General features: G+C 42.5%; 1 protein-coding gene across 3 annotated transcripts in view; it reads right to left on the reverse strand.

Annotated features, from left to right (window-relative positions):
- The window catches only part of LOC119655737 (cyclic nucleotide-gated cation channel beta-3), a 57,964-nt gene that overhangs the window by 11,421 nt on the left and 20,656 nt on the right, over positions 1–25,887 (reverse strand). The window contains exons 3-8 of one of the 3 annotated variants that reach the window (XM_038061789.1): positions 8,440–9,070; positions 8,061–8,385; positions 7,407–7,971; positions 7,195–7,344; positions 1,097–1,181; positions 760–849 (exon numbers count right to left, since the gene is read on the reverse strand). In XM_038061789.1, coding sequence (XP_037917717.1) covers positions 760–849; positions 1,097–1,181; positions 7,195–7,344; positions 7,407–7,971; positions 8,061–8,385; positions 8,440–9,070 — 1,846 coding nt within the window. Of the gene's footprint in view, positions 1–759; positions 850–1,096; positions 1,182–7,194; positions 7,345–7,406; positions 7,972–8,060; positions 9,071–22,667; positions 22,893–25,887 lie in introns of those variants that run through there. The other 2 variants (XM_038061790.1, XM_038061788.1) reach the window with 2 other exon arrangements.

A 25,887-nucleotide genomic window follows, 5' to 3' on the forward strand; every position in this document is an offset into this window, starting at 1 on the left:
GTGTGAAGAATGCTAGCATGTCAGGAAGACTGGGATGCGATCAACTCCATGGTCGTATCTATCCAGAGCAAACTGCGAAAGGCAGAGGAGACTAGAAAAGCGCGGTTACGTATGCCGCGTAGAGACGAAAGGGGACCGAACTAAAATGAGCTGACTCCGCCCCGTGATGTAATACCGTACGGTGGCTCCACGAGGCTTGGGGGGAGTCGGGGGTGGATTTAGAATCCCACACGCTGGTGTGTCCAGGCCAGTGTCTTTTGAAGATTTCCACCCCCTAAAAAAAAAAAAAGGCGGACAGACAGACAGACAGTAAACCGATTTTAATAAAGTTTTGTGTTCATACAAAACCTTAAGAAGGGCACGTGTTGAAATAAACAAGTTCCAAGAAGATATGATAGGTAAGTATCAACATAACAAAACTGTTATTCAGTATTCCAGGTTGTAAAATATGTTTCATACAATCGCCTTTTACCAGAATGAATGAACGTGGCAAGCTAATACATTGAGCCAGAAAGAGTGTACAACCAGAAGCCTACGTTGCTTCTAGAGGCGTCCACCGCACATCGGCCAAGTCATCATTATTCAAATCGCAACTCAATATTTCAGGGATGGTGGCAATCGTGAATGAAGTATGCAAATGACAATTTCGTAACATTCAAATTATCCACTGTGACTCGAATACCGAGATTTATCCATTGCAAATTAAGTCATAATTGTTGAGGAGCTAATAAAATCCTCCAAAAGTCAAGACATACTCACCAATAGACGTTGCAGTTTTCGTTGCGAATGCAAAACATCTTACGTAAGGATGACCTTTGCCACTGAACACCCACCGATTCGTTCCAAGACCTGTTTGTGATTTATCAATAAAGATGTGAATCAAAAAGGTTGCAAATGACTTCTATTAAAAAAATGTAGATTCACCCATATGTATGTAGGTATGATGGATGCGCTACATACATATGCGTCTACCTATGCTGTTAATATCAATTCCATTATTTTGAATCCAACAGCTATTGTTTATCTTTTGTTGGTGGTTACTTTGTGTGGAAAGTGTGACCAGAAATAAATGTAAGACAATGTTGATAGGAATCACCTTGGTATGCACTGTAGGCGTAGTAAGCACAAGCAGTAAGGTGGATCATGTACAGCATGTAGGTCATGGTTTTAGCGACGCGAACCTGAAATGTAATTAAGATTTATGCAAATTAGATAAAACGCAGAGTAGTTCAGTGGAGTGTAAGGTAAGAAAGTGTGGCAGAAATTTGCATCATGGGGCTTCACTTAAATTATTTATATGGAAATTTTACCATTTAATCTCTTTAAAAAAAAACTATCCTTTTGGATGATACCTTTAGGAATAGCGGCCTATTGGGGAAAACTCCCCCGTACTGACCCCAATACTACAACAACTACATATGTATATGTAAGTAGGCCTAGGAATTGATTTTGTACAATGTCAACTGGCGAACTGCAGGAAATGGGGAAAGTTTTAAAAATTTAAAGACAATCCCGGTTCAAACTTCTCACACAGGGCTATAATGTTGTGAATCCTATTTGTAGGAATATGTAACGATGACTTTTACTAAAGACCGAAGACTTAAAAAGATTCAAATGCTTACATTACCACATAACATTGTTATTGCTTCATGAAAACTGTTGGTAAAATGGAAATCATGGAACCCTTGTTCTCTTGTGATACAGTGCCAGGCACTCCAATTGTTTTTTAAGGTTTTCTATGGAACAAAATCCTATTATAATCGATTCAAAGTTTGTCTGTCGTTTCTCATAAGAGGCGCCTAGGAGGGATAGAAATTAGTGAGCTAGCAACCTACGAATTTTGAAACTTTATTGCTACAACATCTCAGATAAGGACTGACTTCACGGCTACGACCTTTGGCTATTGAAAACGGACTATGATTGGTTTTTAGAATATGCGCACGCTCCTCAACAACGAGGGATGACAGCGAGGTTCTTCAGAATGCTCGCCTTCTCTAACTTGAGCGGAAATTCCAACGATATAAGCTGGACATTCTGGGCCTAAGCGAAGTAAGATGGTGGGACTCTGGAGAGTACGCCTCTCCCTCTTGCCACAATGTGCTCTTGTACTCTGGAAAGCTAAGTAGTAGTAGACGCGAATCTCTTGATGTGGGGGCCGGCTTCTATCAGACTTCTAATTCCAAGATTCCGGCTCAAGTTAAAGAGCATCACAATTGAAAACTTCCGATATAGTGAGGAAGAATGCTTTCTACGAGCAATTGAATGCAGTTCAGAGGGGGCTTGCTAAAGGTAACATTGTGATATTGATGGGTGATCTGAATGCAAGATGGAATCTGACAACATTTTGCTCGGATATGCGATGGAGAAACACGATCTTGGTGACCATAACGGTGATAGTGGGGGTTCGTGAGTTTCCGCAACTTCTACTGCCCCATTATTGGTGGCACATTGTTCGAACACAGAGCCTGATATAAGGTCAGTTGGGTTTCAACTGACCGGCACCGTACGGGCAATCAGATCCCCCACTTCACGATTAGCATTTGATTTAGGAGCTGTCTTGTGGATGTGCGTAACAAGAGAGGCGCTGACAACGACCTCAAAAGGGATCGCCATCTGATGGTCGCTAACGTTTGCGTATTGCGTCCGCCACTTCTCGCTGGGTTGGGCACCTTAACTTCAACATCGACCGCTTGTATGATGCAGCTGTCACTCGACAGCGGAAAAGCTATCTTGCTGATCGAACGCTGACGCCTGAGAATATCGATGAACACTGGACTGTCATCAAAAATGCTCTTTTCTCGGATGCTACGCAAGTCGTCCGCCACGTCATAGGGGCCGTCATTAGGTCTAGCTGACTGCGGAATCGTGGAAGTAGATGAATGAACGGAAGGAGTTGAAGTTTCTACTGGCTGATTCGAGCGATGGTGGGTGTGACGTGCTCGAACTCCGATACCCAGCGAAGTCCCTATAAGTTCATGGTTACTAGTCAGGAAAGCGGAAGATGCTGCCGATGGCAATGATTTCAAAAATGTATACCGCATCACGAAAGAACTTGCATGCAGTTCCAAACCTTTCGACGGTTCTGCGAATGACGTCAAAGGTCCACTTCTCATACACGATGATGAACAACTGAAGAGGTGGAAAGAACACTTCGACATGGTTTTTAACCGTATCACATCCGGTGAGGTTCCTCAAATACCTCGACTACGCTGATAACATTTGTTCGCTGTCTCCCCGGGCCATGGACCATGGCAAATGGCTCTGGATGTGGAAAGAAAGGCAAGTAGAGTTGATCTCAAGATAACAACAACAAAACTAAGGTTCTCAGTCTGACGGGCCATCGCACTCTCCCTATCTGCATTAGTGGGCAGAGCGTCGAAGGCGCTCATATAGAGCTACATTCAAGTCAAGTCAAGATTAGAAAATATCTGTCAGAAGAGTATGAGAAGGAAATGGGTGAAAATTCGAGGGCGAAGCACACAGAGTGATACTTTCTGATGTTCCGCGCTAAATCATTAGCAGAGCACCAGCGAAGATAGTGTCAGAATGTCAAGCTTCGATTGAGGAGAGTCCGTCCATTGACGACCATATAGGAGAAAACAGCTTTTGGTCGTCGGAATAAAGCAAACTGGGAAAGTAAGGAGGAGAAGTAAGGTCGTTGATAAAGAATAAATAAATGGACCAAGAATAGAGCCCTATCGATGGCCATTGGATATGGAGAAGGAACGGGATGTGATGATATCAAAGTTAATGAAGTCGAGCAGAGACTGGCAAAAAATCGCTGATATATCATTTCAAGATTTTGTAGCAGAAGGGGTGGAATTGGATGGTAATTCTCCTCAAGAGTGTGATTGCCAATTTTGTGAATGAGAATGATGTGAGCCTCTTTCCATAGGTAAGAAAAATAGTTCTCCTCTAGGATTTGTTGAAAATAATGGAGAGGGTGGGAGATGGACTGATCAGTTTCAAGCAACAAGAGGTTTATAAAACCGTCGTAACCAGCGCCGAGATTCACGTCAAGCTTGTCAACGAGGTACTCCATAAGGAGAGGGGCAAGGAGCGGAATAGTAGAAGATACGGGGCAGGCTGCTTCCACTAATGAGAAAGAAGGGCGGGAGGAGAGGGAACATAAAATGAGGAAAAGTAGCAACAGAGTAAAGCACAAGATATCTGGAGAAGTTAGCAGTGGAGTCAGAGAATACAATGGAAGGAGGCGATACCTGGACGGCATTGTGGAAGTTGCGAATGTGAGACCAGAATAATTTGAGGTTTTGGCGCTCCAGTCAGTTTTTAACACTGGCCAGATATCCAGATACGAAGTCAGCTTAGGCTCCAGAAGACAGGAACTTTTTATCAACAGTGAGTTTTTGATGAAGTTTTTGTGGACTTCAGTAGTGAACCAGACAGGGTAAAAACACAGGGACTGAAGCAATTATGACAAAATGGTATAGAAGGTGCTAAGTGCTAAGTCATACGTTAATGCAGGGAGAAGGAAAGCCCAGTGGATTGTTGCAAGGGTTGAGTTCAGAACTCCGAAGATTGTCTAACGAAAGTTAAACTTGGCGGGCTTGCGCATGATAAGAGTGGAGCCGGGTGATATAAGAACCGGATAATGGGCGACAGGGGCAACGTAAGAGGGGGCAGGGAGGGATTGGGAAAGGCAGTGGACAGGAAGGTGTTACAGGTCAGGATCAAGAGTACGATTCAAATCATTTCTGGAAAGGTTACATTGGAAGGCGGCACAGGCATTCATGAAAGAAAGGGAAGGGTGGGTGGATTTATTGAGGCGGACCAGAAACCACATGAAAGTTGAAGTCACCATACAAGATCGAAGGAAGAGAGGCGAACAAAACGGCTAGGACTTCTGATAATTTGGCGAATAAATCTTCGTAAAGAGAAGGGTAAGGAAGAGGCTGGGCTGTTGTAGCGGAAAGCCACGTTTCGAATTCCACCAGTGGCAGAGAGGTTTATTATTGTAACTGGATGTCGGACAACAGTCGACTCAATTGTGAATAAGTACCTGAGTCAAAACAGGGTAACGAACTCGGGCAAGCGCAATGTTGATCACCTTACCTTTTACAGTGTCATTATAGTACAGTACCGTTACGGTCTTGAATGAAGTGCTCTAATACGCTTCAAAGTCGTGATCGAATTGCATTGTCGCGCCAACGATGATTCTTATTGTACATATCAGTCCTCTGATAAGCCTTATGAAGACATATTGTGGCTAAAAGGCAGATTGGGTGATAGCGTCGAAGTCGACGGGATATGTAACTTTTAAGGAAGCCATCACTCGATCAAGGGAGCCATGCTTCGTCAGCTTCACAAAAGAGAAAGGTGACGAGCTCAGTTGGCCTTACCTCTGATCTAGGCCAGATTATCGTTGGAAATGGTGGAGTAAGCTAGGCTCTAAAGAATGGTTGTTTTAGAGGTGAGGCGACGTCCCGCAGGGGAGCACTAGAGTACCATGAGATGGGAATTGTGGCAAATATGGCATTTGATCCAACGTCAGCAGGGGCGGATCAATCGCTGGAGGGAGCGCACGGGGGCGCCAGTGCAACCACAATAGGAAGATCGTTGGAACTGCGCAGCGCAGTCGGTCCTATCCCTCGGATGGAAGGTAATTGTTAGGGATAATTTGGCTTGAAGGCACCGTGAAGCTGGTGCGATTTTCTATAGTTGCATGGTAGTTAAAGGCGGGGGATTAATCAGGCGGAGCGACCAGAGCAAAGGCAAGTAGAGGCATCTCGGAAGCCGAGGCTAAGCGGATGCGTGATGAAACAGCAACTTGAGGCAGTAGATTAGGTGGTAATTTTAAAACTGTATGTTGAATCGATGCTAAAGTAACGTGCGTGCGTTGATAGAGCAGTTAAAGCAATTGACTGATCCTCGGCCGCAGTTGACGATTATTCATCTGAATTTTCCTCATTTTCTCCATTGATATGCTTCTCTGGTTCACTCCTGTAGTATTCGTTTCATTTTATTCTCTCTAATGCTTTTTTATGTTTTTAAATGTCAAACACATTTTCTTTAGATGCCTTTAATTGTGCATACATGTCATGTTTTTTCCAAAGTTTCCGGAATTTGGGTATTTGTTACTCTCCCACTTCGCCCTTCTGACTTCTTATTGAATACGATCTGTCTCTTCACTCCTTACTGGTAACGCCATTTGAATTTAATAATAATAATCTTTGGCGCAACAATCCATATTGAATCAGGGCCTTGAAGTGTGTTAGAGCACTTCATTCAAGACCGTAACGGTACACTACAGTACATTGTAGGAGACAATGTGGTCAGCATTGCGCTCACTCGAGCTTATTACCCTGATTTGACTCAGGTACTCATGCAGATTCGAACAGCGACCTTCTGTACGACAGGCTTGTTCGTTAATCAACAATTTTCGTTCCTGATGCTAAAATGTACCAAATTTGATGTGTCAGAAAATTTCACTAGCGACTGTGCCGCAAGAGAGGGCACCTGCTAATCGAGATCTTTCTTTGGATATCTTACACGGCTATATTTGCTGGAAAAAAATTTACATCACTCTGTTGCATGTATGAGGATTCCGCCTCCCTTAATTTAGACGTAAAACAATGTATGATAGTTCACTACATACGTGACGGTTCCAAATTTTCTGTCAAATTTCGAATCAATATCGGCAACCGTTCCTCAGAAAAGTGTGTGTGATTGATAGACAATGAACCGATTTTGATAAGGTTTTATTTTCCACAAAACCTTGAAAGCGATAATAATACGAAAACAATGCGATCGAATCCTCTGCGAAATCTTTGCAGCACCACCAGCTGATGCCGTTCTGGGCGCATAAAGCTGTCAGCGACATCCTAAGCCCTCAGTCGTCACAACTGTAAACGCTTGAATCTCGGTTAATATTGAGAGTTTCGAGAAAAGGAGCTTAATTCGTGGTTACTAGTTTAGAGGAGAATTACACACATTACGAAATGGTATATAGGTGTAAGTGTTTGACGATTGAGATTAGTGAAGGAAATTTCCCCTGCTCAAAAAGATTCCGCGAATGTTCACATCTTTTGATAACTATTTATTCAACAGAAAATGTAGAATAACTCATCACAAAGACCGCCTCTCCACTCAAACAAAAGGACCCTCACCCACCTTCATATCCTTATTCCACCCTCCTCCCTTCCACCCTCAATTGCTGAAAAATGTAATACTTACAAAATGGGGCGATGCCATCACTCTATCGATCAGTTTGAAAACTTCCCAAAATGTCTGTATTTTCAATAGTCTGGGGAAACGAAAATACACAGCCTGTCGTCCATACTTCAAATACAGAAGATCGAGAGGGATCATTGAGATTATGTCGAGCTGGAAACGAAAATTATGTGTGAAAAACATCTCTTATAAGAAGATACGAATCTAATTCATACTTTGAACTGCAACTTCCTCATATAGTTCTTCCTTGTCAACTTTCTGTCCTTCACCCAAAATCCTTCAAAAAGATACATGACGCGATGCTTAAAAAATAAAACGTCGAACAAATAAATTAGATCAGCACACGTGTCTAAAGCAAGCCAAATGTCCTGATTCTCCTCAGTTTGGAAAGGAAAAGATGATCTTAGTGGTATCACCCACGCATTATAAAGAAACGATAGTGAAACCACGCAAAGCCAATAGATGTACACTTTCCCTTGAGGATCGAGGACATCGTCGTTTCTGCCACCACCGCAAAATGTTGGACAGACAAACTTTCCTGGAGTTCGAATCGATTGATTGTCTGCCTGGAATATATTGCGGGTGGAAACCTTGGTGTCCAATGTGTCAATTTTCAGGGCTTCAATGGACTGGTGCGGTGGCGGCGGTGAAGGTGAGCTGCTACTTGAGGGTGTTGGTGGCATTTCTATTCTGGAACGCATTTTATTTGTGCGAGCTGTAAAGCGCCGAACCAGATGGTGTACCTGCTCTCGAACAAACTTTTGTTCCTCATTATCTAAGCTGAAATGCGGAAAATACATTTTTGCAATATTTTTCCCTAAACAACTATTTCCTACATTTTCATATCAATTCGAACTGGAGAGACTTACTTTTCAATTTCTTGTGTGTTCATCTCTTCCTCCACATTTTCCGTTTTGTCGATGATTCGGTTTTGCAACGAATCCTTACGAGCCTGTTGCTGAGGGTCTTCATTGGTCACTTCGGGCGATCCACTGAATTCTAAATCAATATATTTCGCATTATTACCATTTATTCCCTCCTCGTTGGTTCTGGCTGGGCTCGGCACAAGATCAGGTAAATCAAGTGAGCCCTTCTCGTTTGCATTGGATTCCGAAGCATGTCCATTTTCAATTGCGCGGCCTACTTGTTCCTCAGGTTCTTGGGATAAAACCTTTTCCACACTTTCCAGACTAACTAAAGGTTTTTCATTTTCATATTTGAGAATATGTTTAATCAATGCATGGGTACTTTCAATGTTGGAGGTGCTACTCTGCTCTGCGTCTGCACATCCTATTTTTCCGTTCCGAAAGTATAGTTTTGATTTCAGAAACTTCGGACTTCCCGGCTTGGCCTTCTTAACTTTGTATGAGTTGATTTTGAAAGAAGGGGATTTCTGCGAATTTTTCCGCGACAACACAGGACTTTGCTTAATTGCTGTTGGAGCCTTATTTTCTTTATTATTAATTATTATGCGATCTTCATCGGAGATCTTGCCGCGCTTTTCATCTGCCTTACGTCGTCGTTCCCGGGCATATAACTCACGATCACGCTCCCGTTCACTTCTAATAATATTTTCAGTTACCGTAATGAAATCCTCGATGTCCTTTATTTCACGCGAAATTTCTTCTAAACTGCGCCGTATGTTGTCCTCATTGACTTTGGGAGAGTTTCGGCTCCGAGTTGGTGACGGTATCACTTTTCTCATGAACAGATTATTTTCAATTGTTTCAGAGAATTTGGGAGATAGCGGACGCCCACTTCTAGCTTCCGACGCCATGATACGGAGATTTTTCAGATCCTCGTAACAAAAATTTTCTAAAATGTTTGGTGACGATTTCAAAAGAGCTTTTGCGTCAATGTTCGCAGAGTACGAGGGGCGCTAAAAATTGATAAAAATGAAAATTCTTAATTTAACTAATGAAATTGATGGTGAACAGTTGAATTTGCCTATAAATAATTTGTATATAATTCAAAACTTAATATATATAACTCCCGTTGCGAACCTTGTCGTGGTGATGGAACTCAGCAAGGAAGTTCCTCTAGGAAACCAGAGGTGAAACCTCAAGCTAAGTGGCAAGCCTAGACTCAGATTCTCCACTTATTTTATTAGGATTCAATACAATTGGGACCCAGTCCCCTTCTACCGATGCTACTGACCTCGGGCTGCAGTCTACCCCATTTGCTGAGGCCAAAGTCTTACCCACTTTGAGCATCTGCTGTCGGGATAAAAACAGTCTTCGAGCAAACCACATTTTTCGTGTTGTGTCAAGTTTGAGGGGAAGGGAGCGCTCGGGGCATCTGTGATTAAGGGGAATACCGAAGCGGCAGCGATCCTCTGATGTTTCCAACTCCTCAGCATAATGGACAACAAAGAGGGCTCGGCTGGCACCGGCTTAGTCTGCATTCGCAGGGAAAGCTATCGAAGCGACGAATGGGTCTTGTACTCCACTCGGTTACGATAGTGAGCGGTGCGAACGACTTAAGAGGAAACTCGTCCTAGCTGTAAGGACTGCAACTTCGCAAGGTATCAAGCTTGCCTTGAGTCGGTAGGTGTTTCCGGTAAAATGTTTTGGGGACCTTCTCAGTTGGCTATGGACAGTTGGCTCATATAGTACTGCTCCTCCCTCAATGACTTATGAGGGTCCGGACCTAACCCTCAAGACGATTTCTAAACTACCAACGTTCAAGAAGTGCTTAATCTTTCCAGATGACTAGGGTATGGTGACACACTATCCTAGTTAACAACATATGCGATGGCGGCACCACAGAAAGTCAACAGGGAGATAAGGATATTCTTAGGTATTCTGGTTATTTCTTCTATGATGTGGATGAAATTTCCAGTGAAGTATTCATTAGAGCTATCCTATATGCTAAGCATGGGGATAGAATATTAGGAAGTCATGTTTATTTATTTATTTATTTAATTAAGTAAAAGTAAATTCCTAGTTAAATATTGTCCTCAGAGGGAGGAGCAAGTAAGTAGTTTAACATGCGCTTAAAGCTAAAGGAGACTCAGCCAAAAGATCCAAGCTGTAGAGCGTTATAAGACCGGCATAACCTCGGGATCGGGGAATGAAAGTAGATTCGAGCTTCCCGAAAGGTACTTCAAAAATGTCCGTTCTACGTCTACTCCGAGAGGCAACGCGGTAAATAATATCGGAATTGGCAGAGCAGTCCATCAGGCAATTATATAGCTTGAAAAGGGTACACATATCCAGAAAAATGCAGCGTTGCTGCGGGGAAGGGACGTGATGATGTGGAGCGGCGACGGATAGTCCATCCGGGGAAGGTTTTTTTCCAAACTCACACACAGCTCCAAGAGTGCGACAATCACGGTTCGGGAGGGTGACCTGACTACACAGCAACATTCAAGAATGTTTCTGACACGGTAGTTGAAACGTGTTAAGCAAGGCAAAATTGATGTAAAGTAGGAGGAGGAATGTAGGATAAAACCAGACACTTTGAAAGCTTGATTGATGATGTCAATGAAGTGGGAACTAAAACGAAGTGTGTCATCGATGATTACATTCAAATCTTGAACGGAAGTCGGTGGTGAAAGGGTCGTCGGAGTAGGGAAAGAAAGTTGTGAAGGGTTTGAGTGAATATCGCATACAATGGCATTTGCTGACATTAAGAGCCAGCTTGTTAACCGAGAACTATCGGACCAAAAAGACCAAGAGAACACAGTCCGACAGAGACGAAACAGAGGCAAATAATTTAAGGTCGTCGATGGTACAGCAAACATGGACAGGTGGGGATGGAGGGAAGATCATTGATAAAATACAGAAAAAGGAGGAACCTTGGGGAATACCAGAGGTGGGAGAGACGGAACGGACGCATCTCTCGAGGATTTTGGTGCAAGACAGAAGGAGAGAAATAGAACGGTGAAGGATTACCGCTCTTGAAGAAAGGGATGATAAGGCGCTCTTTCCAAAAATGAGGACAGTAGTATTCTTCTAAACGTTTGTTGAAGATAATACACAGAGGGAGGGAGATGTGTTGTTTATAGTTAACAAGAAAGAGGTTTGGAGGCTAGGTCCGACATTGGTGAAGAAAGGGAGGGGTGGGAATTTGCAGTAAGGAGTTCCGAGAAGCTGTCGAACAATACTTCGTACAGATGGGAAGGGCTAGCACTGTGCTGGTCGCTGTTAGGCGAAGACACAATTATATGGTGACCCAGAGAAGGAAAAAGAAACGAGTTTGGCGCCGAGTTGATCTTTAATTGCAATTAGGACTCCACCTCTAGCGGACTTGGACGAGGCAGCGCGGTCCCTGTCGCAGCGGAACATGAAATACACTTCGGGAAGCTCAGAGTTCAGTATATTGTCATCTAGCTAAATGTCATAAATACAAATTGCATGATGCTGCTGGGCCAGCGCGGTTGGATTGAAGGCCCCAGCTTGTTTTTTAAACCCCGTACATTCTGATAAAACAAACGGCCAATGAACATTGAACTAGTTACATTAATCGACAAGGCAAGCGGATTGCCCTAAAATTTACTTACGGGTTGATACGCTTGCACGGCTTAATATACACACCTTCAGGCCAGAAAGAAGTACGGATAAGTAACCTTAAAAAAAGCTACCACTGACTCGAGTTTGCTTTCTTTTGTTACTACATCTATTGGGGGAGTTCTCGCGTTAATGAAAGAGGATCAAAACTATAAAAATATCTGATAGGAATCGAAATGGAGATACTCAACTTGGACCATGAACCCAAGTTATTCAATGGGGTCAAGGGTCGTCATAATGTTGGCATGGTGGAACTCGACTTTGGCAAAACTGAGGAAAACGGACAGGACGGACAGGACGGATTTTAAAACGACGGACCCGGCAGCGACAACGGAACAACGATTTGCGCATTTTCTCATGGAACGTCCGCTCCCTGTACAGAGATGAAGCTGATGTGCAGCTAGCCGATACCCTGTCCCAACATAGGGCTGATATAACAGCGTTGCAAGAGATGCGATGGACAAGGACCGGTTTCCTGGAGAAGAGCCACTACACCATATATTATAGCGGTCATCCAGTAAACCATGTGCTCGGAGTAGGTTTCTTAGTCAGCCAAAAAATGAAACCTGCTGTTATCGGCTTTGAAAACATAAGCGAACGGCTATGCACTCTGCGCTTGCGAGGCAAGTTTAGAAATATAAGCCTCATAAACGTTCACGCCCCTACAGAGGAGACTGCAGAGTCGGAGAATGATACCTTCTACGAGGCAGTAGAACGAACCCTCGAAGTCTGTCCCAGATATGATATCAAAATCATACTTGGGGATTTTAACAGTCAAGTAGGGAAGGAGCCAGTATTCAGGCGATACGTTGGCTCCCATAGCTTACACGAAAAAACAAATGATAACGGATTGCGGACTATTCAATTAGCAGGGTCACACGAAATGGTTGTTGGAAGTACCTGGTTTGGGCGGAAAGCGGTCCACAAACATACGTGGGCCTCTCCAGACGGGACCACTTTCAACCAAATTGACCACGTGTTGATCGAACGCCGCCACCTCTCAGCCTTGATGAATGTCAGAACATATAGGGGGGCCAATATAGACTCGGATCACTATCTCGTTGGCATGGTGCTCCGAGCCCGAATAACAATACCACCTAGAATCCCCTCTGACAATCAGGTGAGAGTGAACACTGAAGCCATCCACAACACAACCCTCCGCGACACCTATAAGAGGGAAATGGATGCTGCAATAACCGCAGTCAACAGAGGACCTGGAGATGAAGCATCAACAAATGATCTTCACAATCACCTGAAGAACGTTATCATGGATACGGCCACAAACATACTTGGCTCCAGCCGCAAAAGGAGTCGGAACGGCTGGTTTGACGATGAATGTAAGCTAGAAGAAGAATGCCGCATACCGAGTAATGTTGCATTCTCAAAGAACGCGGGCACGCGCAGAGACTTATCACGAACTCCGTCGAGCGGAGAAGCGACTTCACAGACGGAAAAAGGAAGCCTGGGAGAACCAACAAGTCTGTGAACTAGAAAAGTACAGGGAGCAACCGCACCAGGCGCGGAAGTTTTAATAACAAGTCAGCAGGATGAAGCCTTATACACCTCGATGCTCATCCTGCCGAGACAAAGAGGGAAATCTGATTTCCGACAGAATGGGCATATTAGAGCGATGGGTTGAGTACTTTGATGAGCTACTGAACAACCAGAACATCGGCGAGTTGGAGGTCCCGCCAACTGAAGACGACGGACAAATACTGCCACCACCAAGTTTAGGAGAAACAGTCCGTGCAATTCATCGGCTAAAAAATCATAAGTCGCCAGGAGCCGATGGTATTACAGCGGAATTGGTTAAATATGGAGGCGACCAGTTACACCAAGTGGTTCATCAACTTGTGCTCAAGGTATGGGACAGCGAATCAATGCCTGACGATTGGCAACGAGGCATTATCTGTCTCATACATAAAAAGGGAGATATCACACAGTGCAGCAATTATAGAGATATCACGTTGCTGAGCACCATCTATAAGACATTCTCCACTATCTTGCTAGGCCGGATAGCCCCATACGCCCAGAACATCATTGACCCATACCAAAGAGGCTTCACTCCAGGCAAATCAGCAAGAGATCAGATTTTCTCTCTGCGGCAAGCGATGGAAAAACTGTTGGAATATGGACAACAGTTGCACCATCTATTCATCGACTTTAAAGCCGCCTATTATAGCATAGCCAGGGTAAAACTGTACACCCCCATGGGAGAATTCGGTATCCCGATGAAATTAATAAGACTGACTAGGCTGACCCTGACCAATGTGCGAGGCCAGATAAAAGCAGCAGGATCACTCTCAAGACCATTCGACATCAACAACGGTCTACGACAAGGGGATGCGCTATCATGCGTCCTCTTTAACTTGGCCCTCGAGAAAGTGATCCGTGATGCCGAGGTAAATGCAAGAGGTACGATCCTCTTCAAGTCCACCCAACTACTGGCCTACGCTGACGATATCGACATCATGGGAAGAACCACCCGAGACGTACAAACTGCCTTCATCCAGATCGAGCAGGCGGCGCGAGATCTTGGGCTGCACATCAATGAAGGCAAGACAAAATATATGGTGGCAACGTCAGCACCGAAGACGAATCAACCAACAACATCAAACCACACTGGCCAAACACAAACACGAAGAAGAATAAGGATAGGAGAATACAACTTTGAGACCGTTGACAATTTCTCCTATCTAGGGTCGAGGATCGCAACCGATAACAACTACGATGATGAAATCCGCGCACGGTTGTTGTCAGCCAACAGAGCCTATTTCAGCTTACAAAGACTGTTCCGCTCGAAACGTCTCACCATAGGGTCAAAGCTCTTATTGTACAAGACTATGATCTTGCCAGTCCTCATGTATTCCTCGGAAACTTGGGTTCTTGGCAAGAAAAATTGCGAACTCTTGGCCGCGTTCGAGAGAAGAATCCTCCGAAGAATTTTTGGCCCCCTACATGAGGATGGACGATTCCGTAGCCTACACAATAACGAAATCTATGAGCGATACCATGACCGTCCGGTTGTGGATAAAATCCGGCTCAAAAGGTTACGGTGGACGGGTCACTTAATCCGTATGGATGAGGATGATCCCGCCCGGAAAGTCTATAAGGGCAATATCTATGGTAGAAAAAGAAGACGAGGCAGACCTTGTCTAAGATGGAGCGATGGCGTAGGTCAGGATGCCAGACAGATTTTAGGGATATCGAATTGGTGGACCTCGGCGCAAAACCGGGATGTCTGGAGTTCCTTATTAAGGCAGGCCTAGACCGGATACCGGTTGTTGCACCGTTGATGATGATGATGAGGAAAACGGCAAGGGTACCGATCCACAGAGCTTTAAAGTCTCTAGAGAAGAGCGTAAAGTCAGCTAAACGATCATCATGACGGCATTTTTGTGAAGAGACTAACTTGCTTTAGGCGATCTCAAAGTTGAATCCTAGTCAGAGAGTGAAGCCAGTAACTGGGTTATCTACGTTTACAAAGCGGGAAATACAGGTACAGTTATAAAGGAACGACAAACTATTTGCATGAAGTACACCTCCTGGACAGCATCCTAAATCTCAGCTCCGGGCCCATAACCGCATACAATCTTCATATGAGAGACGGGACTTCAGTTTCATAGACACAAGTTTGCAGCCCCAGAAGGCATCACCCCTACTCTATTAATCATCATCACCATCAACGGCGGAACAACGGTATCCGCTCTAGGCCTGCCTTAATAAGGAACTCTAGACATCCCGGTTTTACGTCGAGGTCCACCAATTCTATATCCCTAAAAACTGTCTGGGGTCCTGACCTACGCCATCTCTCCAGGGTCTGCCTCGTCTTCTTTACTCGATTAATAGAAGGAATAAATGTACTGGGTCTATATATTCGGAATATATACGGAATATTGTATATATATTCCTGGCATGATGTGAAGGTTATACTTATTCCCAAGCCAGAGCAAGAATTTTCCGCCCGATCAGTCTAACTGTCTTTCTACTAAAAGGTCTGAAAAGACTAGTAGATTCACGGAGATAGCTCCCCATGAGCTCAGGCAAAAACTGAAAAGGCGAAAAAGAATACGCATTATATAACCGCTTGAATGCAACTCTCCTGATAATCCGCAGTTGGTGCCTCCGAAGACTATGCTCACTATGTGCTTTGTGAGGGAGAGCTACGCAGATCCAAAAGCTTGTTTACTCAAGCATTATGGGAGCAATGAGTACTATGCCTAAATCTATCGCCATTCACCCCAGATGAAACGGAAAGCAGCAAACGATGCATATATCATAGATTCGATACCATTGACACGTGGAAAACTGGAATGACCATAACTCTTTTGGTATTATAGAATTTATAATCTTCACAGGTTAGCTAAGCAAGATGAATCGGGCTCAGAGGTATTATCGGAAAAATCTGGACCATATTCCAGATGAAGATATATTCTGCTTTATTGACAGTAGAAGAATGTTTGCAACAAAAATGACGGGGTCACACTATTAGAATCTGTTCCGATTATTTGGCCGCCGTATCAGCATTAAGGAGCAACAACATATCAAGGTGTCCTTTCTCTTCTGATAGAGTTATTAACGGGGCACAATTTCCTAAACTACCACATGGCAGCAATTCTGAGAATTCTACCGTAAATCAATAATGATATGGGGTCCCCACTGTGTGTTGATACGTTATTTGTGAAATGAGGTGCAGTTGCAACTGTCATACTACAAGGTCAGAAAACTTGCTTTCGTATTATTGGTTTGAGTGGCCGAAGTTTAAACCATCGACCCGACTTATTAAGACATGACATTATTAAGATGACTCAAATCAGTAATACCAATGCCAGCAGATAGATGAAGAGGAAAGTGCAGAGGGTTTATCGAAACTATGCCTTCCTTATTGAAACACCCGTGGTTAAAATTTTAAACACACTAAAACAGAAATTTCGACTACAATGGTACGCAGAAATTCATCTTAAAAGTATTCAGAATGCCCAGAATCCCCACACAGAGTCTAGGCAATGCGATTTCAGTGACGAAATCAAAAAAAATAGTGGGCCGTATTTTGGGGGTCGGCCAGCACGTTGAGTGGAATACCACCGAAAGCACTATCGAATTTCGCAGATTTTACCGAAAACAAGATTTAACGAGGCATAAGAAGCTCGGAGGACTGGAGGGGGTCTGGCTTGGATCGGGTGAAGAAGTTTTCGTATAAAATGTTCACCAGTATAGTCGCCGGAGGAAATTCCACCCTTCGCCACTATGAAGATTACCTACCTTGTCCCGAAAAAGGGCACGGTGCTGGGCCCAGCAGACTCAAGACCTATTACTTGCTTGCAGTGGAAGGAAGCCTCGAGGCCAATAACATTTTGTCCAAAGAAAAGAAGAACTGCCGAATTAAATCGAAGGGTTCCAAAAGAGAACTCATTATCGACCCGCTAGTTTTAGTACAGGCAACTAGAGGTTAAAATCTATTCAATTGTTACATCGATTAAGCTAAGGCTTTTGAAAGCTTCCCGTACAGCTGACTAATTGATGCCCTATGTTTGTATTGTATTGATCCGAAACTAGTAAAGATTTTGACGACACTTACGAAAGAGTGGCATTTCACCTTGTCTATGCCCTCATTTGAGGATTTCAACACTTTAGAGCCCATCCGCATACGGAGAGCCCTTTTCCAGGTGGTCTTATTGAATCCTCTTGCTTTCTATATGGCACTGAACACCCTTTTGTGGCTAGTCAATGATGCTAGCGGGGATGGCCTGCATGCGAAGTACGAGCAAACACACTTGATTTACTTTTATGACATCAAGTTGTATGTTGATTCTGATGACCATCTTAGAAGTCGTTGATATGTTCAAGTATTGAATCCGAGCCATATGCTAGGCATAGCACTGGTGACCTTCACCTCAAATTATGAAGTGTGAAGCTGCTGCAGAAATCACATCTCTCAAGGAAAAATAAAATACATTATCGTTGACGAGGACCGATTTGGAAAACGCCTAGCGATGGATACGGATTACTATGCCGATGGCGGCAGAAACTTACCGCGAAGTCTACTTTTCTTACAACAAGAAGCAGGCGAATCCTTTGGCTGTTTGCGAGGCAGATTGCAGGCTGACTTCACTTAATTTGAAGGACCGATCATTCAATCCTTTGAGTGGATCTAGAATAGTGTGGTCCCCACCCTTATAGGAAGCTGAAAATAAAAGAGCGGAAGGGGAACAACAAGTGTAGAATATGTGGTTTATTTTTAGAAATAATAATAATCGTTGGCGCAACAATCCATATTGGATAAGTGCTTTGAAGTGTGTTAAGCACTTCATTCGAGACAATGGCGGTACATTACAGTACACTGTAGGAAGTAATGTGGTCTGCATTGCGCTCGCTCGAGATAATTACCCTGCACTAATTCACAATTGAGCCGACTGGTATTCGACATCCCGTCACGATAACAAAGCCTTTTGCCACCAGTGGGATTGTAGAAACGTTCGGCCATAAAATTCATAGCTGCACTGTAATATAGCCGATGCAATATACGGATAGGAACGCATTATGCTGTATGTAAGGTATTTCATCAAAACCTTGCATATAAACATGGGCTAATCACGGAAGCATGTCCGGTTTACCCATGTTAGCCGCAGGCAGTGCTCGTTTGTTCTGAATAAAGCATCTGTTAAGACTTGTAAGCTTTAATTCACATGCATATATTATTGATGTTTCTATTCCTTATATAGTGGAGAATAAGGTGAACTAAAAGCCACTGGCTCGGAAAATTTAAAAAATTCAGCACCTAAAGATAATGGTTATAATTACGAATACCATATCTACAGATTCTTCATCTTTTCGGAAACGGTGTCGACTCGTTAAATCTCCATCCAGCATATGAAGCTTCCCTGATTTTGGTCGGCTTTTTGGTCATTCCCAATCGATATCAATGTTCAGACCAATCTTGGCAAGTGAATTCTTCTTATCGCAGATAGCGTGACCATACCGTGGAAGACGCCTCTCGCTAAATTTTTCCACGATACCCCCTATCAATCACGGGTATCCTCATTTTGGATGTAATCATGGCGTACTACGCCAATAGTCCAATTTGCATCTTCGCCTCCATTACTGCGAGACGCCGTTCATTGTCTTTTAAAGTGGGCCAACATTCGTTGATACGTCGATCACAATAGAACACCAGTTGCAGAGCACTTTTCCGGGTTGCGTTAATGCGTGAAGCAATTTCATAACGCGGTTCTCCATTGGCTGATAGCATTAACCCGAGATATTTAAATCACTCATGACTTCTCTAAAAGTCCTGGTACTCTCGAACAGTCAGTTTCAAACTATGCATAAGTACACCATTATGCAAACGTGCTCAATGCTGCTACGATTCTTCACGATTCTCCTTATTTACTTACCATTCGCCACCACCATTCAAGCCCCTTTATTTTAATCTTAAGAAACTAGGATCGTCCGCGACCAACTACTTGGCATGTAAAATCCGGCACCAGCCAAGATTGTGACAAATCGGAAACCAATTTTAATGTTATGAATTCCCTTAGATGATCGAAGGTGAACGTCAAAGACGTGATCTATTCATTCACTTTTGTCAAGGAGAAGAATAATTTAAGCTTATTCCTTCGGAATACTTGTTGCTGAATATCACAAATAGCAGTACGCAGTACAGGACGCTATATACTCGACACTAAGAAAACGGAATGATCATTCCTATCGATGTCACATTTTGAGGATTACCACCAGTTTCGAATCCTGGTCTGTCATGAATGTTTGTGTTCGCCTTTGTGTTGTCTTGGTGCTGTAGAGCTGAGTGTGATAATAACGAAATAAAAGCGCAGTCTTATTGAAAGTAAAATAAAGAAATAGAACAATACAGAAGCGATGTCCTCTACTCCATAAGTGAATAAACAGAGTATTCAAGAGCTAAAGTATTTCAGTCCTCCGATTATTATTCAGATGGCTTAGTGGTTAGAACAAGCGGGAGGTCGCGATTTAAATCTTGCAGGTAACTGAGCAATTTGTATCTTGACTATGTCAGTCGGGCCATCTGTGTATGAGTACCTAAGATGTATCAGGGTAATAATTGCGGGCGAGGGCAATGACGACACTGCTTTCAATTGTACCATCATGATCCTGAAATGATGTACTATACAACATCTCTCATTGCGCCACTAATTATTATGGCCACATACTATAATAAAAACAGGGACCCAGGGCAACATTTAGTAGAAGTAAAACAACTTTCTATCATGGATGGAGGCAAAAATCTTCAAAAAAACACAGTAGGATTCAAGCCAGCAAAACCAACTTTCGCCATTAGGACTCCCAACCCAATGAGACCGCTGTGAAGTGTTACTTTTCGAGGTGGCCCTGGCTTCAAACCAGTACGTCGATATTGGTTGTCTACTTCTCTGATTTTCGGGCTAGAAGTTTGTAAATTTCAATAATTATGGTAATTGAAGAGAGCGGATATACCCTTCATGACCTTCACCTATGTAATAAGGATACAAATTGCTTTTTAAGTTGGTAGTAGGTTCTTTGTTAGCAATATCAAGGAGCCCCACAGTAGTATTTTTTTCCAACTTGAGAGATTGAACACTTTGCGGTTAAGCAAGGCCCCCCACGCTCCCCGTGATTTGAAAAATGGACAGAATACTGTCTGCAGAATTCCGATTTAGCACCTTCAGATTCGAGGCCTCTTAAAAGTGATATTATGATTGAGAGTGTGATCTCAATACCAAGATGAACTCTGTTAGGCTTTTGTGCGGACATAAGATGGAGAAGTACGTTGCTGTTTTTGATGTTGTAACGACAATGGTAAGTGGTTTGTAGATCGTCGCCACTTTCACTGCCACGTCACGAGTATTACATACCTGTATGTTATTTTGAGTACAAAGGCGGTTCGGCTATTAATGAGCAATAAATCGAATCAACTACGGTGAGCAGAAAATATTATATATATTCTGAACAGCCAACTACATAAAACTGAAGGATATTCGGCAGCCATCAAAAGTATTCTTTTCTGCGGGGAGCTAAAACTGCTACAAAGAATAATGATTTCGGTGGCATATACCCTATCACGAAAGTACTCGCAGATAGTTACCAGTTTTTGATGGTCTTAATAGTAGGCTTCTCAATCAAGCGTATAATATCCGATGAAGTTTTATTACTCGTGAATGAATTAGCAAAATGGTATGCGGATGGACGATTTCATTTTTCCTCAAACGAATCAATTACCCTGATAACATCTGCCTGTTCTCCCACTAAGACATAAACCTGGGACAAGAAGACTACACACAGAAGATTTGTCCTCTGGGGCATTGATTGAAACTGTATGGTGGAAAAAAATCATTACGCGTATTCGACGTTGTTCGATACGTACGCGAGAAAAATTCCGCACATTAGCTCCAGTGGTAGTGTCATGTATGTATGAGAAACACACCTAAGAAAACCATCTGGGCGCCATCGATACATGCATCTCAAGGGCTACGGGCCAAGTACCTACCTCGTCTCTACCCCCCGAATATGCAATGAAATTACATGTTCCCTAGACGCTCTGATTGATTTGATTGTGTTTAGTTTTCTTTATTTTGGTCTATTGGTAAGGAGGGTCGGAATGAAGACAAGCACATACCAACAAAAGCGAGGTTCTCACTCTAACTGGGCATCGTACACTTCCTATCTGCATTAATTGGCATAATTAAAAGTGGCGTTACCCTTTTATACCTCTTTAATCATTGCTAGTATCTACTGGAATTTGAGTTTAATAAACCATGCACTGACAAGTACGATTTTCAGTAAAATCAATAATACGCTGGCTACCCCTTTTGCGTGTTTCAAACCATTTTTCCCTTAGCACCTGCTCTCGTCTACCTTTTCACTCACATGACCATTAAGATCACCTACAGTGAAAACATAGACGTGGACAGGCACTTTACAGGCCTTGGTGTCAAGTAGTTGCTAGAATGCATCTTTCTTGGCATCAGATCGACTTGTCTGGGGTGCGTATGCTGTGAAATAATAATGAATCATGCGATTAGCTGAGTGAGATTTATCAGGCGTTTATCATATTACTCGACTTGTTTAATGTCGTCATGGAAATCCACAAACATCGCGCTTCCACACCAAACTGAGTACGGGAACTACCAAAGTAGATAAGTTTATAGCCATTTCTACCGCGTTTGTGTTCTGTGTGGTAGCGTTTGGCACCTCATTATCGAATTTCTCGTAGAGCGCAGATATCGATATGCCCCTCCCGAAGGGGTCTTGCGAGATCCGCCGTGTTGCTAATGAAGGTACCCATATTTAGCTTGCAGGCAGAGATTTTTGCGGGCTAAACTAACTTTTCTACCTCCTGGCGGCAGACAGGTGTCAATAACTTTTCTAAGCCCTTGAGAAGACCGGGGTAGTCTTGCCGCATCGACTGAGGTGGACACCCTAGCACTACTATATTCGGTGAAAATAAATTTAAATTTTTTGCATTTTTGAGAACCTTTCAACGTAGAAAGATTTCATTCATTGTATATATGTGGATGGAACTCCAACACCACATTGAAATTTGTGTCAGGAAGTACCACATTTTCTTGGAAAAGTACGTGTGGGAGACAGACAGCCAAGTAGATAGACAAACGGACGGATACAAAACTTTAAAAGGAAATAAAACCTCGAAAAGGACACCCATACCACAAGTCGATAATAATGAGAAACGAAACCGAAACCTTAAAAAGGAACTTAGACGACAGTCTATGTCGAAGGGCTTTGATGGATTGATACGTGATCTATATCATGACTACCAGTCATAACTGAAGGATGTGCATTACGAAGGCTTTCAAACAAAAGGGACTATACAATTCTGGTTAATTAAGACCAGGTCTGTCGAAAGAGGAAAGGAAAAAGGGCAATTGGTAACTTTGTACCCTAAGGTGGTTCTAAAGTACTGATACTGTGTAATAACGATACGAAATAACTTACTTTACAGATAAGGGGAATCCATCATTCGGAAGCATATATCCTTGCGAAAACTTTCACTTTTCTTCACTTTCACCTGAAAACCTTTACCAAAGCCACCATTTGGAAAAATTCAGAATTTCATAACATCCTATTCACCAAGAAAATCCAATTCCCGAACCCGACGCGTAAGCTTAACGGACTAGATACTAACCAAGACTGAACACCTCACGAATGGGAATCATTTACCTACCGCAAATGCATGCAACACTCAATACTCACTCGCCAAGTACAAAAGACAATAATTAATTAATTTGTTACCAAATACGTAAAGAAAAACAATTTTGTGCCAGGCGGAGTATTGGATGAGTTTCAGCTCAGCGGTCAATACGCAAATTTTTCAACACGCAAAGCTATTAAGCGAACACTTAAATGAACGTGATCTAGATACATATTTGCTTAGATACCAGACCTTCGAATGGATTGTCTGGGGTGGGTGGATTCATTATCCTGGAACTACAGACCAGTATCCTGTAATTGGATGGTTAAATTGCTCGTGTATCTATTGTAGTGTGTAAAATCGATAAAAGCAGACATGATAGTAGATTTTAACACTCCTATTCATGCTTCCTTAAATAACAGAAGCATGTGGACGATGCATGCACGGTTCATGTACGCTCTATGACTATCTTTATTCTGATAATAATGGAAAGTAATGTTGTAGGCGAAATTGACTGAGAAAACATAAAGAAGGACAATGAAGACACGGATATATATAAGCCGCACCGTGTGCTTCGTCAAGAATATCTCTATTTGTTCTCTCTTTCGTCCGCTGCTGTAGAATTGCAATTGTCTAATTTAAACTAATAAAACGCAATTTACAAGCTGCTTTGCAATTACAGCCACCACAAATCCAACCAAAAAAATTAGTCTACCTAAAAGCCTATGAAATCTAGTATAAACTCCCTCGGCACACTTAGTAAGCTCTGTTGGTGGGTAACCAACCAAGAGGGAGAGTGTATCTATGTAAACACCTAGATCCTGTAGTTTATCGAATCAGGGACTATCTTCGTCAAAGATATGCTTGGAACCAGCCCAACAAAAAACAAGTCGGGAAACCAGTTGCTGAACGCTTCAATTATGAAAGGTTTTGTGTATATCTTACATAAAAAGATTTGAGTGGACATTGGTCTCATTAGGACCTAGCACGTAAGGTATATGCATATATTATGGCGGAAGTTTTAGGATTTGCACTGAAACGATTCAAATCTCACTGGTCGCAGTGGAGATTTTATCGTAATTTGACGTCGGATACCGGTCAACTCAGCTATGAATGAGTACCTGAGTCAAAATCAGGATAATAATCTCGGGCGAGCCCAATGCTGACCACATTGCCTCCTATAGGGTACCATTACGGTCTTGAATGACCATACTTCAAGGCCTTCATCCAATTGGATTGTTACGTCAACGATTATTATTATTACTATTCAAAAAGAAGGAGGAATTAGTTCCTTGATAGCTTATAATCTATAGCTTAACTACTCGTAACCAACACATGGTGTGGACTAATTCTTGACCTCTGATTTGCTATAAAGGCTACAAATGAACCCAAAGAGGAGAAAGCAAAAGAGATGAATCTATAGATACACGAAGCAGCTTTGGGCACGATTGGGTTTTTCTTTCCCCATATTACAACCTGTTGACTTAATGTTTACCGTACCAAAGTTTATTTATGTAAAAAGACTCGTCACGCTGAGTAGGCTTTAAATATAATTTGCTAGATGCAGCCAATGCGCAGGGTTTTTTTATTTCCGAGGTGGAGGCATGACAAGGGACGGGGGAATTTCTTTTCAATGAAAACAAGCCGGGAAACTGGAAGTTAGACGCTTCAGGTGTGAAAGCTTTTGTGTACTTCTTTTATAAAGAGATTTGATAGTGCATTTGTCCCATTAGTATGTGGCAGGTAATACAATATATACATGTGTTATATGAAAATATCCACTTTCAAGTGATATTGACATTCAATGTCTTGGATTTGCACAAAAGCGACAGTTTTGACCTATTATAACTTTGTTAGTTATAGTGCGATTTTCATCAAATTTCGTAGGATCATGGTCTATGCTGTAGCCTATATTGCTCTATGATTCTAGGAATGGTTGGAAGGAGGGTTTCCCTGCCAATTACTAAAAATTATAGTAATGTACTATTATTAACTTTATTTGAACAGGTATCGGTTTGGAGGGTATTTTGGAGCTAGATTTTTTTCAGATTTTTGGGTTGCGTAGTTTCTGGTAATGGATCTACCCGCACTCCCCACCTTTCCAACAAATATCAAAACTAAGGCGGGCTTCGAACTACTAACCGAGACCTTTAATTTGATGGGGTATCAATTCACGACTATATTTGATGAAAAAAAAATGTACACCCTTCTTTTGCATATATGGGGACCCCCCCTTAAATTCGAGGTGAAAGGATGAGACTCACTATATGAGTGAGCGTTACAGTTCGCTCCTACCAAATTTGGTCGCAATCGCTATAACCATCTTCGAGAAAAATGCGTGTGACGGACAGACAGACAGCCAGTAAACCGATTTTAACAAGGTTTTGTGTTTACACAAAACCTTAAAAAGAATAATAAGGCGGCCCGTATAATTTCCACCACGGGTTCCTAATTTTTTCTTTACGGCCCTGCGCATGTGAAACCTACTAGGTAACTCTGATGACGGTAGTGACGTTATGTTATCATATTACAGCTAAAAATTGACATTACTTCCTGGTAAAAGCCCATTACCACAAGACTAGGGATAAAGCCTTTAGATAGTATTGAAAAGTGGCACTGGCTTCGGCAAGAGAACCTGATACACTCTACCGGATCTTAAACTGCTCGAACGATAAACCCTACAGGAGCAATTCAAGAATTATTGCCCGTAATTTAACGCGTAAAATTTAACATCAACTTTCTGGAAAAAACAAAATGACTTGTGTGTGACATTACAAACTATAATCGCACGGAAAAAATGCGGGGACAAAGAATTGTAAGCCACATTTTTTAAGAATCTTGTCATGGGCTTCAAGGCGATTCCAATTTTTCGAGTTATTACTTATACGTTGTCTCGCCTTAATAGGGGTAAAAGCAAAAAAATAAATGAAGATTTTTTTAAGCCACCCTAAGAAAGTATCTGTTTTATTACCCACAAACTACACATATCCGTCAGAGGACTTCAGTCCACAAGTTGAATATTTC

Source organism: Hermetia illucens, chromosome 4 (genome assembly GCF_905115235.1).
Source record: "Hermetia illucens chromosome 4, iHerIll2.2.curated.20191125, whole genome shotgun sequence".
Classification (NCBI taxonomy): domain Eukaryota; kingdom Metazoa; phylum Arthropoda; class Insecta; order Diptera; family Stratiomyidae; genus Hermetia; species Hermetia illucens.